Source organism: Chelon labrosus, assembly GCF_963514085.1.
Source record: "Chelon labrosus genome assembly, chromosome: 10".
Lineage (NCBI taxonomy): Eukaryota > Metazoa > Chordata > Actinopteri > Mugiliformes > Mugilidae > Chelon > Chelon labrosus.
In genome coordinates, this window is record NC_140360.1 from 21,032,973 (window position 1) to 21,052,160 (window position 19,188).

At 39.1% G+C, this 19,188-nt stretch overlaps 2 protein-coding genes across 3 annotated transcripts; one reads left to right on the forward strand and one right to left on the reverse strand.

The window, feature by feature from the left end:
• Window positions 1–1,571: 1,571 nt before the first annotated feature.
• Window positions 1,572–8,346, forward strand: ormdl2 (ORMDL sphingolipid biosynthesis regulator 2). The gene is made up of 4 exons (XM_084552515.1): window positions 1,572–1,609; window positions 2,792–2,965; window positions 4,272–4,423; window positions 7,505–8,346. Exons 2-4 carry the CDS (start codon window positions 2,792–2,794, stop codon window positions 7,638–7,640), a joined length of 462 nt encoding a protein of 153 aa, XP_084408641.1. The 5' UTR covers window positions 1,572–1,609; the 3' UTR covers window positions 7,641–8,346.
• Window positions 8,347–8,538: 192 nt separating this feature from the next.
• nemp1 (nuclear envelope integral membrane protein 1) lies at window positions 8,539–15,796 on the reverse strand. Of its 2 annotated transcripts, none has more exons than XM_084552506.1 (9): window positions 15,622–15,796; window positions 14,582–14,709; window positions 14,260–14,476; window positions 14,102–14,174; window positions 13,919–14,012; window positions 13,697–13,811; window positions 12,967–13,192; window positions 12,534–12,710; window positions 8,539–11,261 (listed from the first exon to the last, which is right to left on the reverse strand). In XM_084552506.1, exons 1-9 carry the CDS (start codon window positions 15,728–15,730, stop codon window positions 11,099–11,101), a joined length of 1,302 nt encoding a protein of 433 aa, XP_084408632.1. In that variant the 5' UTR covers window positions 15,731–15,796; the 3' UTR covers window positions 8,539–11,098. The 2 variants fall into 2 exon arrangements, with proteins under 2 accessions (XP_084408632.1, XP_084408633.1); XM_084552507.1 differs by having other exon boundaries at window positions 11,249–12,309.
• Window positions 15,797–19,188: the final 3,392 nt, after the last annotated feature.

Genomic DNA, 19,188 nt, shown 5'->3' on the forward strand with positions numbered 1-19,188 from the left:
AGGAAGCCGGAGTACCCGGAGTAAACCCATGCAGACACAGGGAGAACATGCAAACTCCACACAAACTCCATGGATTTGAACCGGTGACCTTCTTGCTGTGAGGCATCAGTGCTAACCCCATGCCCGAAATTATTCGAAATTGATCAAATGTATTTTCAGACTTCACATTCTTCACATTTTAGATTCACATCTAAAAAGAAATGATTGAAATGGTGGAATAAATAATGTTTGACAAATATATTTCTGACTCCACATTCCATCTCTGGTCTCCTCCACTACAATGCAAATGAATGGGTAGTTTCTTACACAGACGATGGTGACATTTAAAAAAAACGATTTTTTTGGGTCGACTTGTGTTGTGCTTATTATGATCTTAGAACTGTGTTTTTTTAGAACTGTTTACCAGCATAACTGGCATTGTAAAAACATGATCAGTTAGTTTACACAAATTGGTTAGGGCTTCATATTTTGATATTCAGTGGCAGACGCAAATAGACTCAACAAACTGATCTGCAAGGCCAGTGATGTTGTCGGGGTGGAGTTGGACTCTTTAAACACAGTGTCAGAGAGGAGGATGCTGGCAAGAGTTAAGACTATCCTGGACAACACATCTCACCCACTCCACAACACACTGGCCAGTCTAAGGAGTACCTTCAGTAACAGACTCATTCTACCCAAATGTACAACAGAACGCCACAGGACGTCATTGCTGCCTGTGGCCATCAAACTTTATAACTCCTCCAGCTGAGTGTTGGTCACTCTTAACACCTTTAACACTTCAGACGCCGTTAATTTATTTGCAACCTCTACCTCTGTATATTGTGAATACTTGTGCAATATTGTTCCTTTACTTTAAATGCATCTTACTCATTTTTTATATATTTTTGTATTACCTTTATTCAACTAGCAACTATCACTTTATGGGATTAATAAAGTATTCTGATTCTGATTCATATCAATTAATCATGCATAAAGTAGTCCCATACACTGGGAGAAAAGGAAGATGATGAGAAGAATTGGGGATGAGTAGACAATACATGCCCGAAACCCTTAAAATTATGATTTACTAATATAACAGTTAAGTAAGCAGTGAGGCGTGCTGTTGGCTGTTTAGGACAAATAAACAAGAAAGGTAAGCACAATAAATGATTCCCTGTGCAGTACTTTTTGAATGATATGGTGAGCCTCTACATAGTTGTGATTTGTGGTGACATGGTATGAGTTGCATGGCAAAAAAAATGAAATAAATAAAAATCTCTTTTGTGTGCCCCCCCCCCCGCCCCAATCCTGACAAAGGATCTGCACCCCTGTCATGTGAACCTTGGTATCGTGCTGACATTTAGGCTATGGTATGTGGGAATTAACGGCGAAGTTAAACTGTTGCTCACAGTCACTGGGACATCTTGGGAATTTCTTGGAGGACAGCTGTTCTTTGCTCAAAACCACCTCACCTTGTTTACCTGCCGCTGATCAGGGCAGGCCTGGAGTTTTGACAGCTGCTTGCTGCAGCAGAGAGGAACCAGCCCCAAAAACCTTACGAGGGCGGGGTTAAAGAAAAAAAAAACAAAAAAACAAGGAATTTCCTGGTGAGCTACGACAACACAGGAAGGTAAAGTTTGCTGCGGTGAAATGTAACGTTTTAAACCTCAAAATGTCGCTTGGTTCAGATTAATTACTCAACAGAAACCGCCAGACTCCTCTGGATGAACACGTCGCCTTCTTCCACTGTTAATTATAATCAACGATAACTCTGCGCTAGCATTAGCTCGTCAACTTGTAGATAGCAGCTGTTAGCTAGCTCATGAACGTTAGGTTATATACCCGTGGTTAGCTAGCAGGCTAAAGTTAAGATGTATGTGCATTATGGCAATAGTTAGCAACACGTCGGTCTGGAATATTAAATATTTTTGCTTGCTCATTGTTATTTTGTGTGGCTGAAAGTTGCGGCTAGGTGTGTTAGCTCAGTGTTGATGGTAGTCAGAGGAAGCGCGTGTTTTATCCCACAGAACAATTCAGTCGGGCGGTGTCATTTCCTCGGGACTTCTATAAGGGAGAAAACGCTGTTGTAACTGGGCTACTTAAACATTTATTCAATAATGTGTGTATCACACACTTCCACAGTGCCTGAATATGTCTTTAAATCACTTGTCTATTATTATTTATACTATTATATAATTGTATTAATTGTACAGTGATTTACATTTGCAAATAGTTTTTTGCATGATTCATTACTTTATTATTGTAGATATTGTGATTTTTTTAATTTGACTTTTCAAAATACACACAAATATTGTAGAGTATGCCTAATCACTTAGCACAGACAAAATAAAGGACACTCACTAATAGTGAAAATAAAAATAAAAAAAATAGATATAAAAAAAAATAAAATAAAAGATCAAAGTACAACTCGTCATTATTCTATCAACACATTAACTGTAATCTTTTTAAGCTTAATTGTGACGACTTGGTGATTTTCTTTGTCTAATGTCAGAGTTGATTGAATATCTCAGGGTTTTGAACTGTTTGTCTGATAGAGTTTAATAATATGGTCATGGCCATGATCTCCAGGTTAACCAATAGTAAAACTATACAATAATGGTTAATTACACTAAACATATGGTATGAGTGTTTGCTGCTTAGTGTTGAATATCTTTACGTTTTTATGATTCTTTGTTTGAGAAAGGAGGTGAAACTGAGTTCCACATTTTTACAGTTTCCTGAATTTTCACACAAAGGTCATTAATCATCAGATTAATAAGCACTCTCATGCTTGTCTCCCTCTTTCTTCAAGATGAATGTGGGCGTAGCTCACAGCGAGGTGAACCCCAACACGCGGGTGATGAACAGCAGAGGGATATGGCTCACCTATCTGCTGCTGACCGTCGTGTTGCACATCGTGCTGCTCAGCATTCCTTTCTTCACTGTGCCACTCGTCTGGACCCTCACCAATGTCATCCACAACCTGGTCAGTTAAAACGATGCTCAAACCCAAACAGCTGCACTGATTGGAAATTGATCATCTTCTTAGCTTTCATCCTGAGCAATCGACGGTTGCCAGGTCATCGTCCGAGTCTTGAGTTCTAATTTCAACAGCATTGTTTGAATTGTTAAAGCATTATAGCATTTCTGAGTCATACTATATTTATCTCTAGAGTCTCGGTGTAGACTCTGCTTTTAATGCATGATGATCACAGTGAGCCATCATGAATGCAACTGTGCTTTCCATTGCTGTAACACTGGTACAAGTCGAAATGTCTGCCACAAAGCTTTTATTATTCAGTATGTCCTTATATATTAAACCTCATGAGCAGTGTTAAACATCACTGAGCAGGATTGCTGGGTGTTAAATTGAGTGGATGATACCATTTTCCAATCTGAAATAGCCAAGCTCGTTTTTCTTTGTTTTTTTGAGTCAGCCTGAGCTAAGCTAAGCGTCTCCTGAATGATCTGAGTGGGGCTTTATTGATCTTTTGAACTTCAAAATTAAGGAGTGCGAAATGTCAAACTAGATAGATAGATAGTATTTTTTTCCATGCAGCATAGTGAAAGTCTGTGTGAAAAGACTTCTGCACACGCAACAGTGTACTGTGTATGTTGACAGTCGTATGTTGAATGATAATGACCTACCAATGTTATGAGCTATCACTATGTTAACCTAACTAGAGCTTGTGAACGTTGTATGTGGAGTATTGCTTCAGCGGATGTAATCTGCAAACAATAAGTGTAACATGAACATTTTGAGGACATGATGTTAACATCAACAACTAAAAGCCAGAATTGATACTGAGGTTTTCCACAAGTCACAGCTGACTTTCCACATTTGTTATTGTCTAGTATCAGCTTCGGCATTACCTGATGACACTGCAGAAATAAAAACATAATAGATATTGTTCAATTAAGATCGTGTGCACAGCTGTTTTGTTGAATCACAAAACATATAAATTGATCTGTATTGCAACAAGTAGCTGTAATACTGAAGTTGAGGTTACGCGATCATTTGCTTGTCTGTAGATCTGTACGCATTGCTGCTTTTTTTTTACTTCCTCCCATAATCGTATAGTATGTTAATTTGTGGCGACTGGGTATGTGAAATGCGGTAAAATTAAGTGAGATGTCTTGCTGCAGCAGAACCTCATCTTAATGATTCACTGTCACTCTTAAACTCTTGTGGAGGATTGCTGCTTTTCATGTATATACTGATGTGGACCCCACTATCTCTGTGGCTATTAGTTTCTCTAATATATCTCTGTTGTGTGGTGTCTTCTCTGCAGGCGATGTACCTGTTTCTACACACAGTGAAGGGCACTCCTTTTGAGACACCAGACCAAGGCAAAGCTCGTCTGCTCACACACTGGGAACAGATGGACTACGGCGTCCAATTTACATCTTCACGCAAATTCCTCACCATCTCACCAATTGTACTGTAAGCACGTTTACTACTCACTTACTCATCCGCAGCGGCTGGCAGTTTGCAGTTTCACTTTCATTATGCTGACTAAATCAGTAATCATCATGTAGTTAAATATGCAATGGGTTTTCTGGAACAGACGCGTTTTTGACTCACTTGGTATTTTCAGACTGTTGGAAATCCTCCAGCACACCGTTATCTATCTGAGAACGATTTTAAACTAATCACAAGAAAAACTTTCCATTCTCTGGCAGCCCGTTGCAGATTATTGTGATAACATAGGCAGACAACCCGTAATTCCTGTTTTATTTAAAACAATGGTAGCACAGAAAAGCTGTAGGTTTTGTCGGCTGAAATGTCAGACATTACTAGCAGAGTCCATCAATGCTTGGTAGCCTATGAAGGTAACACTCGCTCTCATGACTAGGTTGAAAACACTGCCTTTTGCAATCATTCCAGAAATCTCATTTTGTAAGTGTTTCTTAATGTGCAATTTATGGTTCCAAACAGGCCATCTTACTAATACTCCATGCCCCAGCATCCATAATTGTAGCCTGACACAACCCCTGTGCATCTGTAATCTACTATGAAATCATCCTTGGTCTCGTAGTTAAGATATGCTACGGTTTTTTTTGGTGGTTAGACCCTGATGAGAAGCGACATCATAGAAGGGAGATGGAGGGCTGCGTGACATAGTCATAACTGAAATGCAGTGAATTTTAAGGAACTTGAGGCTGATTGAGTTGTAGAATGTGGATAGATCACTGGCTGACTGTAGTGACGAGGAAATTGAAAATGAAATTACTTTGACAGAGTGGGGAAGAGATGAAGAGCATGGAGCAGCAGAAATGGGCCAAAGAGACTGTAGAGTTCTCACCGAACTTTTACTTTTGCTTCATTCGTTTTTGAGCTAGTTAGCCTGGCATGCTAACGTTGTATTTTATGTTAGAACAGACAAAGTCACTTTGTACGTCTGCTGATTTTAAGGGTGAAGAAGACCCTTCAACAACTCTGACCACCTTCCTAATATTGTGTAGGTCTCTTCTGAGGGTGTCCTGTGGTGTCTGGGAACAGAACGTTGTTAGTGGGCCCCTATGGGTTGAGGGGAGGGGCTTCTGTGGATCAGGCTTGTTCCAGTACATCCCACAGATACTTGATCAGATTGGATCAAGTGAATTTGGAGACCAGGTCAATACCTTGGCATCCTGCTGGGGATGGCTGCTGCCATCAAGGAGTGTCATTGCTATGGGGTGGGGGTGCCTGGTCTGGTCTATGTGGGTGCTACATGTAACATCTACATGAATGCCAGGTCCAAAAGTTTCCCAGCAGAACATTTGATTGTCACAAGATGGTCAACATAATATATATTGTTCAATTAAGATCATGTGCACAGCTGTTTTGTTGAATCACAAAACGTATAAATTGATTTACTTCTCCTGTCAGTGGTTTTAATTTTGTGGCTGATCGTTGTACATTGCGTGGCCAAAAAAAGCAAATAGTAACGAGCCTCCTATTGGATAATTACTGCATTGACGAATATCTTTCAGCTTATAACAAGTTATTTAACCCCAACTGATGCAATGAGTAGCTTCTCATTTTTTAAACAACCATGTCTAAAGACACATCCTGTGGTCGTGGAAAAGATGTTAGTGTTTGAGAAGGGTCAAATCATTGGCATGCATCAAGCAGAGAAAACATCTAAGGAGACTGAAGAAACTAATAAAATTGGGTTAAGAACTGTCCAACGCATTATTAAAAACTGGAAAGATAGTGGGGAACCATCGTCTATGAGAAAGAAAATTGGTTGAAAAAAAATCCTGATTGATCGTGATTGGCGATCACTTAAACCTTTGGTGAAATCAGATCGAAGAAAAACAACAGTTGAACTCAGGGCTATGTTTAAAAGTGAAAGTAAGAGCATTTCCACATGTATAATGTGAAGGGAACTCAAGGGATTGGGACTGAACAGCTGTTTAGCCTTAAGAAAACCACTAATCAGTGAGGCAAGCTGGAAAAAAAAAGGCTTCAATTTGCTAGGGGAGTTTGGACTCTGGAGCAATGGAAGAAGGTCATGTGGTCTGATGAGTCCAGATTTACCCTGTCCCAGAGTGATGGGGGCATCTGGGTAAGAAGAGAGGCAGATGAAACAATGCACCCATCATGCCTAGTGCCTACTGTACAAGCCTGTGGGGGCAGTGCTATGATCTGGGGTTGCTGCAGTTGCTCAGGTCTAGGTTCAGCAACATTATGTGTCCAAAGAATGAGGTCAGCTGACTACCTGAATATACTGAATGACCAGGTTATTCCATCAATGGATTTTTTCTTCCCTGATGTTCACGGGCATATTCCAAGATGACAATGTCAGGATTCATGGGGCTCAAATTGTGAAAGAGTGGTTCAGGGAGCATGAGACATCATTTTCACACATGGATTGGCCACCACAGAGTCCAGACCTTAACCCCATTGAGAATCTTTGGGATGTGCTGGAGAAGGCTTTACTCAGTGGTCAGACTCTCCCATCATTAATACAAGATCTTGGTGAAACATTAATGCAACACTGGATGGAAATAAATCTTGTGACATTGCAAGAAATATTAGTGTGTGACCTTTTCTTTTGGTGGCGACTTTTTTTTCTTTTGCCAGGTAGTGTAGAAATCCATATGACAAAAATATTTGCAGAGAAACTGACCGATTCCTGTCAGCCTCATGTGAACTTTTAGTGATTGGTAAGTGGTTAATGATGTCAATCGTCCACGTATCATTCATTGTGCTTTGACCTTAACTTTGTTAATTATACAGAACTTACACTGAAGTATTTTTGATAGTTAAAGGCTTCATCATCACCTGATGTTCAATTTCTTTATGCTGTGCAGGTCAGCTAAGCACGTAAACAAGCACTCAGATGTGGAGCTTTTGACATTCAGAGCAGAGGGAGTCTTTAAACCGGCGCTCCAAATGGATCACATTGCACCTTTATTCTTTCAAAATATGTAGAGACTAATTAGCTTATGTGATCTTCATTGTGCGGTGTTCGGTACTTGTGAATGTATATTTGAGATCCAGTATTTCCGGTGTTGATGTGCTCTCTCTTTGCAGGTATATTCTTGCCAGTTTCTACACAAAATACGATCCCACACATTTCGTCATCAACACAAGCTCCCTCCTGAGCGTCCTCCTCCCAAAGCTGCCTCAGTTTCACGGAGTACGGATATTTGGGATCAACAAGTACTGACAGAACTGACTGAACACTGGATTATAACCAACACTGGACTTCAAGTTTTCTTGTTCTGCTGAACTGTTTTATGTGTCGAGTTCGAGAAGAAACCCAATTTGATTTGTGTGCAGCCGGGAAAATGTAAATGCACTGCTGCTGCTTCACCAAATTTAAGTTTTACCGACATTCCTGATAGGTTCCAGACGGTTCGCTCCCGTCTTTGAGGAAGTTTTTACTGCACTGCTTTCAAATGTGACCTTTATCCATCTTTTTTTTTTTTTTTTTTTTTTTGTCTCTCCTGTAGCTTTTCTGTGACAAACTGCACTGGCTGCAATTCATGTAAAGCCAAGTGTGGGGACGTTGCCATAAAAGTGAGTGAATGTTTTAATTTAATTGCGTCAGGTCGTCCCCAAATGACACTTGCAACATTTGTTTTTCATGTTTTTTTTCTATGAAGGATTTACATGCAGCATGCATTTACACACCTACAATAAACACATTGCCATGATAATCACGTAAATTCACTGTTTGATTCAAAAACTGGGCGTCTTTTGCAGTTTGCACACATGGTTGTTTATTATTTTTACTTTTATTCATCCAGTAGAAACATGACAAAATCCTTTACTACGGAGCTTTGCAGGAATCAGGTGAATTAATGCTGACCAGTTTGCAGGTTGTGGGGAAGTCCAGACACTTTACATGAAGCCACCATGAGGGGGCTGTTACAGTGTCGGCAATATGCTTAGACATCTAAGGGATACCCCCTTTCGTGTGTCATGGAGTCGTGTTTGCATTGCAGTGAGGTTTCCCTGTTAGTGATGCGTATTTAGGGGAAATAGCTCGAAGGAAATGCAGTTGCATGTGAATGGGATTACACTGTTGTTTATGCTAACCAGATCCTGGGAAACACATGCAAATAATCGTAGCTGTTTCAAACATGTTGTCTAATCGAGTGCAATCATTTGCAACAGGGTTGTTCCCTGCCTTCAAATGCTACCTGGACAAATGCATAATGTAAAGAAGCCAGTGGTGGGATGCACAGAGCAGCTGCGCTTAAATGTCACAATGTCCCCAAGACATTAGATATGGCTCACTGAAACTAGAGAGTGGGAGAAAGGATGAATACAGTTTGTTTTTATACTGAAACCTGCCTGATTAAAGATAACGCTATCTGGCTTGAACAGCGTATTAGGTCATCTGCTGCAGTTTTTCCCAGTTCTGCTTCCACTTTCAGTTTAATGTAAACGCCGTTGATCAAAAGGTACAAGGTATCACATTTTCACTGCACTGTGACTCAGTCAGCTTGCTTTGAGTTTAACTGATTTATCTGGCATGATGTATAAAGATATGAAAAGGTCAGACATTTCTATTTTGTCTATATCTATAGCTTCTTAGAAGTTTAAACATAAAGATGTAACAGTCCCAAACGGCAGGAAAACCAAGAAAAATCACTTTAGGGACTTTGGGTTTTCAAATTTAAACACCGTTTTTGTTGTTTGGGATTCTAGGTAACCCGAGGGAGAACAAAAGATATTAATCATAGAGCTGGCTTGGAGTGATTCATTTGTGAAAATATGCAGATGCACAGTTTATTGCGGCATTTATAACGACACTCAGCTTCTGCAAGAGATGTTTGATTCAGCTCAGCCCTCTGCTGTTACGTGGAAATTCCACATGTTCATGTTCTTCCTCCTGGGTTTGCAGTAACATTACTACAAATTGCAGCAAGTGATTAAAACACGAAACCAAATAATGAGAAACATGGTGAGACACTAATCCAGAAAAAAATGTCCAGTATCTTTTTTTTTTTATCCTCTTAAAAACAAGAATGAGTTGTTTTTGTCGTAACACAAAAAATATTTATTAGTGGCAATTTTACAAATTCACAGCTGTCGGCCACAGTCACATGTCCAAACTGCTTAATTGATAACGGTGCATTACACTTTTCAAATTGATCTTATATTTTTCTGTGATAAATGTTGATCTGGAAAGATAAACGTGTAAGGGCTGATAGAAACGTTAATGGCCTAAGGTAGGAATCAATTTTAGAACTTGTTTTTTAACGTAATCATCTCCTTACATCTTAGTCCAGCGGTCACGGGGCAGAAGATTCCCTTATTTGTTGCCATCTTGTGAGTTGTCTCCAAGGACAGGGATCATTTCAAGGCTCCTTGCCACATTCAAACTCACGCTTATCACTTCCATAATTTGGCCAGCAGGGGAGTAATTAGCCCTCAAGACCTGGGTAAAGGAGGATCTGAAGCCTAGAATCCATTTTCTCAGAGTGCCTAATTACAATTGTCATTTAACTGCAACAAAAATACCACTGTACAAGTTTTCTGCATGATCAAAATAAGTGTACATGCATTAACCCATTTCCTTCTACATTAGGTCACAAAGTTATCATAGTGGAGTAAAAATTTTCAATATTCATGTCATAATGTGGAGTAGTATCATTCATTCATTCATTCATTCTTCTTCTGTACCCGCTTATTCCTGTTAAGGGTCACGGGGTCTGCTGGAGCCTATCCCAGTTGTCATCGGGCGAGAGGCGGGGTACACCCTGGCCAGGTCACCTATCTATCACAGAGAGACACACAACCACACTCACACCTACGGCCAATTTAGAATCACCAATTAACCTAATGAGCATGTCTTTGGATGGTCGGGCGCTCGGAGTAGTATTAACAGGCATAAAATGGAAGTAGTCAAGCCGTGGTCACCCATTATAAAAAATAATATATCAGATTTTTGGACTGAAAGCACTGCATTGTAATTATCGTAATTATCAACATGCCACCTGTTGGCCCTTGTAATCTTATACAACGACACCAACACAAGCTTTTCAAGAGATCAAATATATATATATATATTTATATATTTTATTCAAAATTCTTTGGGAGGATTTCACCGATGCATTCCATTAAAATAAAAGGAAATAAGTAAAATACAAACATGAACATGACTTTTCGTTCCCGAGCAGAAAACTAGAATAGAAACTGCCACTGTGCATCAGTGCTGTACTCTTCACAGAGGTGAGAACTTTTCACAGTGACTTACGAACAGAACCTGGATGCTCATTGCAGTACGCTGCAGTGAGCCCACTTAGAGCCTGCAGAGGCTGTAAACATGTTACTTTGACAACTAAAAACCTTTCTAAGCTACAACTAAAGGCAACAAACCACACAGTAACCAAATGAGTTCTATCGTCTTTGTTCCTTAAAAGAAGAAGAGATCTGGCTTTAGTGCATTTTTTTTTTTTTTTTTTTGTATTTCTTGTAACAAAAAAAATCTGACCTCATTATTGTGCCTGTGATTTCCCCAAAAGGAGTTCCCTGGAATTCAGTTTTATTAACGCATCCTCCTCAGCAAGAAATCTGTCAGTTTGGACGGCCATGGAGAGCTGTTCTCCAACCGTCTGTCTCAACGGCAATAAAAAGTGTTCATGATTTAAGCGTGTCCAACACTGTGTCCCCTCACTCTGGTCTTGCCATGGGCTTAATATCAATATCGTCTTCCTCGTCGTCTGTGTCAAAAAACTCATCCTCAAAAAAAGATCCTCCAAAGCCATACTCCTGTGCGTGGACAGACACCTCGTTTGTCATCAAGTGAGAGGATCCTTCAATAAAATCGGCAAACCTGCGACAATATCAGCAAGATGTTAACACACTATGATTCGTAGCACCTCAGTGAGAGAGACGAAATGTTTTGGAAAATGAGCATAGTACGTAGGATACATTCATTTTTATTTTCCTCGACACAATCAGCTTGCTGTAGATGAAGAACATCTCAATTGTTACATGATTAGTAATGATTCTGATTTGATTTTACACACATCTCTGCGGTTAAACCTTCATGTTACTAATTAAAAGATGATTATTTTTGCTCTTTTAAGCTAGCATTACTAAGCTTGGTTTATACTTCTACCACTGATCTACATAAAACCAATGTGGGTGGCCTACATCATACTTGTTGACTGGTGTGTTGGCATCGTTCTGTTATTACACAACTAAAACGTTAGTCGGCGCCTAGTCGGCTGTGTTGAGTTCCTCTGTTAATTTCAAACAATGGAGATTTGAAGTGAACGTCTCATGTTGATTTTGATAAATGTGGAACAACAGTTACTTTTACTGAAATCAGCACCACATCTGTGTGGATGGTTTGTGGGAGACAGAAGGAGCTGTTTCAACTCCTGAGAGACGTGAATGAATAAATGCATTTTGGACCAATGACAGGTGTCAAAGTCTCCATCACCAGGATGTCTGGATCAGACACAAAGCATAAATACACCTTTAATTATACTGTTGGAAATGTGGGGCTCTAATTGGGATCCAACTCTATAATGATTTTTCATAAATCTGGTATATAACGATATAAATCTGATAATGATGACGTCATTGATGTTAATGGATTAAACTGCATCGTAACAATACAAATGCTAAACTATCCTTGTTTGTCTTATTTTTAAGTTAAGTATATTTATTAATAAGTACAGTCCCTTCAAATTTTTTATTTGAATCAAAGTAAATTTCATATGTGTGTTCCTTTTTAATTTACACAGATAAAGAAGAGTACAAACACTCTAGTAGTACATCTATGTCCTTCATGCAGCTGATTATTAAATTATTAAACAAAGATCAGCTGTGCGTATTCAAGAGGTATTTCCTGTCTGTCTCTTCAGTGGTCGCTGTCAAATAAAGTTGTTAAAATTGTTAAGAAATCTACTTTGATTTACAGCTGTAAGACACTAAAACACAAATGCTTTCTATTGACACTGTACTCAATCAAAATGACTAATACATGTGATATAGCACATTGTCTCTATTTCTGTTTAAAGAGCCTTATAGACATAATGTGTTAAGTTATACAGGTAAGAGTTAAAAAAAAGAAAAGAAAAGAAAAAAAAGGCACCTTTTTGGAGACTGCAGCCTGGACACTGCCTTCCACGGGCTGAACTCTGGGCTGCCGCAGTATTTGCGCAGGTCCTCCAGAGCCCGCCGAGTCTCTTCCTCCCCCTCCTTCTGATACTCCTCCTCAGTCAGCAGGCGACGTGGCTCTGGCTTCCAGTGTACAAAGCGTCTCATTTTCCTGAACAGATCAAGAACTCAATTAAAATAATTAATTTTATACAGACCTAACATGATTACGGACGTTGCTCTGTAATAGAATTAGTTCACACACACGAGTATCAAGAACATCTAATGCAGACTATATCTGTTTAATACATTTGTGAAATATCACCACGCATATTATACTGCCTGAGATCACAGCAACACATTATGATCTGTTAACTGTAGTGCTGTGCTCTCACGCCACCTTCTGGCAGCATTTTAAAACTGCATACCTCCATGCTAATACTGCCAGGAGGACTGGATACTCCAGATTCTTGGAAAACAAAGCTGCCACGATGATAGCGAAGGCGACTTGCTGAATTTGAATCCCTAAATAAATCAGGAGCAGACCAAAGAGCTGCAGTGTCCACGACAGGATGTTAATGCTCTTCTTATCCACCAGAGGACCGTAACGGTAGCACACAGCAAAACTGATGAATCCCACCAGCACTACGTAACCTGAAAAACAGAAACAGAAGAACTAACCCAGAGCAGAGCTAAGCCTGCGTGCTGTATTTGTAAAGCCAGTATCTGTTCTACACATGTTTTTGTACATTGTGGTTTTAGTCAAGAGCTGATCTGTAGTGATATTCTCCTTTATGTTTAAAGTATCATAGTGATAAACTTATGGGATTCCTAAAATAAATCATCATATAAATTTATAGGATTATGACAGACTTAGTGATCGACACATCAGAACCCAGACATTTAATTTTCTACCATAAAAGTCAAATAAAACCTTACTTCAAAATAAGTGCTGATTACTTTTCTGTCAGTGAACTAATTGATCAGCTGAGTAACTGTTCATGGTCAGTGTAACTTAAATGCTCTGCTGTCTCACAATAGCCACTCATAATGAACATAAAAAAGTAGTGAGCAGTTAATTATGGCTTTTGTCTGATGTTTCTGATTTAATCAAGTCACTGTCTACTAAACGGTTTTGTGTTCACAGAGAGTCTGTACCTAATGCCAAGTGCCAGTGCTCTCGCAGAATCACGCTGAGGTTCCTGAAGACAAGCTGGATCGTGTACAGAGAGAACGACCAGCCACCAACTATCAACAAATAAAAGGGGCTTTTCTGTGGAAGGAGCAAACACAACACGGGTAAAAAAAAAAGTCAGGCATTAGTTCCAAGATATGTAACCAATAAAATCGTGATTATTTGAGGACACTGAAATACCATACCTTTGGCAAAAGGCGTGCTAGAATGAAAAAGAGGATGATAAGAGAGGCAATCATGCCTGTGCTCATACCGGCTGAGTAGAAGAAAACTTGACTCCTTGAAAGAGGGAGCAAAAAACATGACATAATGACACAACAATCAATCATGTCAAAATCAACTTAAATTTAATGACACAAAAAAAATACCTGCTGAGTGAGTCTGCATAGACAAACAACACCGCTCCAGCAAGGAATACCAAAAACAGATAGATATCAAACCCTGCAAGGAAAACAACAGCAGTATTAGCCACATATTATCTGTCAATAATTAGGAAGGGAACTTTCTTAATTCACTTTCCACTTACTCCGAAGGGGCTTGACAGTGTAATGAGTATTTTCAGTGGGATCGACCTTGAAGCATGTCTTCTTGCTGAACAGGTTGATGTTAATAGTGGTCTCATTGTGCTTCTCACGTAACAAGCTCTGAAACCAGCCCCAGAAACTGAAGCGGTCAAGCTCCTGCAGCTCCTCCTCGCCTTCCACAGTTTCCAACTTAAACACCTTTGAGCTCCACACTTTGACCTGTCAGAAATCTTCAGTTATTATGATGTGATTTTTCAGATGTTATTTGTCTCATTATTTTATGGTTGACTCTTTACATGGCTGGGCACCATTAAAGGTACTCACCTGAATTCTTGTCCAGGTTTGCCTCCAGGTCGGCAAGATGGAGTTTTTGTAACAGAACCGGTTGGACCCTGACATGACAAGCTCCTCTCCATCCCGCAAATTGATGATTTGATGAGTTTGACCTGTGACTGACAAGCAGAGACATGTATGACATGTATGTAACACTGAGACTGTGCCACATCATGTTACTTTCTACGCTGGATTGTTTATTGCAAGTTAAACCTGTGACATGAACACCTTTAAAAAAATAACTAGCACTGTTAAATCCCAAGATAAATAAACAAACATTTGTGCATCAGTCCCTCCAATACTTCACTCGTCTGTAATTCAAACAAGAATATGTAAAAAGCACTGACAAATGTATAATTTAATTTTTAAAAAAGGCTTAATCATCCCCAAAATTGGTAAGGCACAGCATTAAATCATTACGCTTCAATTGCGGACCACTTTCAACTGCAAATACTCTCGCTCACATACATTTACATCAACAAGACTGTGCATGTGTCCATCTCTATGTTCATCACAATGAAGGACAACATCAAACAAAGAGGTCTAGTTATTGGGACAACAATGAAACAGTACATTCAGTTTAATAAGACAAAACATATGCCGTTTTTCTCAGAAAAGATTTCACTATTTTCTGGGAGAATCTAATAAACAAATGAGTATTAATACTGAAGCCTGATATCGGGCAAGTTGCTGCAGGTATAAAACCAGTCTTACAGTCCCTGCACTGAAAACTTGTGGGCGGGGTGGCTTGGTGACTTGGACCAACGTTGTGGTTTTACAGATGCGTTCAGCAAATATACAACTGCACAACACATTAATCATTTTAACAAGTTTCTGTTTTAAACAGGCACACCATCTTTGCGGAAAGTAACCGAGCCATAAGGACTTTACCTCACAGGCAATGTGTGAAAACAATTTGCATATTGTTTTACTACCTCAAACACAAGCTAACATCAATTAGCCTGGACGATTTTTATTTGTATCCTATAACTTAGGGTTCCTGTTCTGTTCTTCGTAACACTGCTTCTTACCCGTATTCTGATGTGAAGGATGAGGTACATAGATAAGGAGCACCATAAAAGCAATTAATTTAACACTGGGTGGGACATAACCGTTCATCATTTTCATGCATCCCGCCATGATACTTCCACCATATCCTAACGTCTCGTCCTGCCTCTTCCGCCTTCTTCTTCTTCTTCTTCTTCTTCTTTCCGTGTTTCTTTTTGACAGATTGTTCACACCGCCACCTACCGGATGCAACTTACATTGTTACATAAAGTGAAATACACCTTTAAAGTCAGGTAAATATCATATGATATATGATATATGTTCTATTAAATACTTTGTTGTTTATCCTGAACTTTATCCTCTCCCTTTTGTCTTCCTACACACTACTTCCACCTCTGAGAGAGAGGTCGAGTAAATCAGCAAATCCGCAGAAAAAAAATTACAAAAAAAACCAAACAAAATTGGAAAGGTAATAAAAGCTATATCAAATATCTCTAAATATGATTTTATATTTTTTCTGTCCCACGCATTTTCGCTTTCAGATTTGTCACTGTTCTGAAAATGATGCTATTCTTAGATCAGAAAAGTAATTCTAGGTACCTGCATATATTTCCTCGTAATTTAGTCAAAGCATTGGTCATGGCTTTCAAATGAGGTAGAGCATAGCAAAGTAACATCAAACCACAGCTATCAATCCTAAAATGTGTGTCAGAGCTTTCCATCCACTAACATTTAGCCAATAATACTGACTACATCCCTCAGGAATTTATGTTCCAGTCCTCATGCCACAAGCCATTCACATCAGTCATTCACAGGAAAAACAAGAGTCATGTTATCAGTTATATACGGAAAGTACCGTCTGTTGGCTGGAATCATGTCTAGTGCATTCTGATACAGTAAAGATATATTTCTCAGTGCTTAGAAATACCTACCTGAGGAGATAAGGCTTGCAGAATCAGTAACCTCTTTTAAATCACTTCTTAAAACACAATTTTATAGACTCGCCTTTTTGTGATGTCGTCTTCATTTTACTCTTTAATTTTTAAGTTTTGAGTTTTAATTTAACTGTGTTCCTTTTATTTGTTCTGCTTTGTTTGTCAAAGCACTTTGTAAACCCTGTTTTTAAAAGTGCTATATAAATAAAGTTATTATTATTATTATTAGGTTTGTACCACTTGCAATTAGGTTCTTTAACTCTATAACCGGATCATCAGATTTGTGAGCACAGTGTCTCACCATGGTTCCCCAGTTAAGTTTTGTACTGTTTTGTCACATAGTGACAGGTCTAAGTTGAAAGCAACACTGAGTCCCAGCATCTCTGAGACGGTGAATGAACTCATCATGAAGAAATTTAACACAGATATAAAGCTGTCACTGGTTATCTTTCTGGCAGTTGCAATAAGATGGGAAAGATGAGGACAGCAGATGCCTTTCCTCGTGCAGCCTCCCAGTTGTTGAAAAGACTGCTAATGTCAGAGTAAAAGAGGGTTTGACACTGTGACAATCCTAACTGATGAACACTGATACAAAGACTCCCGAGGACTCCTGAAAGATGGGTGACGTGGGGGCATAACATGTCTTTATTTTCATGTGCAAAATGTTAAAACAATATTTATTTTTGTGTTTTCTATAGGGAACAACTGTATATCTATTCTTGTCATCTGCTCTCCACGATAAGGTATCGGAGAGGTCAGACTCCATTTGCTTGTTTATCCTTTGGATCATCTGCTCCTTCAAGAAGACAGTTTGCATCTGGATTTAGGAGCCCCATTTCTGTCATATTAGACCACCGCATCAAAATATTTTTTAATGGCTAAGCAAATGTAGAAGTGAGAAAACAGGAAAGTAAATGAAAACAGAAACTTTTATATATCTACCTCAATCAGGAAATGAAAACTTCCCCATCCACACTATGAGGAAATGCTTCAAGGGGCTGATAAAGGACCACGTCATTTCTGGAGGATTGAAGAGAAGCAGCGTGGTGATCATACTGATCCCATGCATCTCTGTCAGTGCAGAGAGTGATGAGGACTGCAGAGATCCACCTACATACACACTCACACCCACCCTGGACTGTCCGCTGGACTGTGTCGAGTATACTAATGGACAAAACATGCAGAAACTGCTCAGCTTGGTGGATGTAATGGCTTCAAAAATGTATTCAATTCATCGCAATAAATCTGCTGAAGATTTCTCAGGATTTTGACAAATTGTTGATATATTTTTATCATATTAACCTCAGTGGTTCATGTGGGTAAATCTGAAAAGATGAAATCTGATTTGTAGATGAGAAGACTCTTTTACCCACTGTACGCAGAGGTCACAGTCAGTGACCTGTTGTGATGCTTCATTTAATCTTGCTGAGCTGAGATGAGTTTTGGGAACCAGCTGTCATTGTGCTGCTGAAACTTCCTGTGTGGTTTCGTCCACCATTCACTACTTTTCACTAGTTTCCACACTACTGACGATGTGTAGAAAATCACTCTACATCGGCACACACTATTGCATCTGAGTTTGGTGACAAAGAAAATAAAGACAACCAAGCTGTCCTTGAATTGCAAGGATGATGGTGATAAAGCGTCAAGAACATTTCTATTGGTTCATTCGTCAAATAAGCAGCCCATAATTTTTTAGTTGTGTGGGTTCCCAATGTTAGACTGTGGATTGTACATTTAATTTAATTAATTATTTTTTTTATTAATTATTTTTTTTAATGAATTAATTTAATTAAACAATTCATACCACTTATATTTAAAGTAATTTAATGGCACCTTTTGCAGCTTATTTTATGATAGTAGATCCACTTCACCAGTAAGTATACAGTGGTGCACATATTTGCTTACGCAGACTAAACAGGTTGTAGTTTGACATTGGTGGAGTAAGTAAATATGCAGAGAGGCTGACGGCTGACGGCTGACAGCTGACAGCTGACAACGGATAAGCTACTCTCACAGCTGTACGATGATCAGAGGACTTGCTCTATCCAGACTGTAAAAAGGTTAAATCGAAAGGCTGGTTACAAATTGATAGGTTTTATGGTAAGAACAATGTACAGAGGAGTGAAAGCATTGAAAGCATGTGAAACAGGTCCCCCCCTCTTATGGACGAATGAAAACCTACTAACCTTAGTACACAGAGCTTCATTTTAAGATAAGCCGAAAATCACAGTGTATATTCTTATATGACACAGTATGAGAAATGTTTAATAAGTCATATAACTTATTAACCATAAGTCCTTTTGGGTGCCTTAGTTCCAGTGTTCTACTATCACCTCTACCTAAACTGTCCTCACAGTGAAGGCCTGCAGGCAGATTCTCTTGTGTTACACATGACTGGGATGGTCCACCATTCATGGTTTTAGTAACACTCAAAGTCTTTCCTACTGTTACAGGAAAAATTACTTTCTCAAGAGATTTCAAGTGTCAGGTGATTGACCAGCTCTTACCGTGTCACTGACAACTGCAACTCTGATTTGTTCCAGGAGATAAATGTCCATGTCTTAGCTAATGACACTCAGATCATTTCACCTATTTCTTTTTTGCCTTGATTGCAGCATGAATCTGTGAATGCCAAAATCAGTTAGTCTCCCA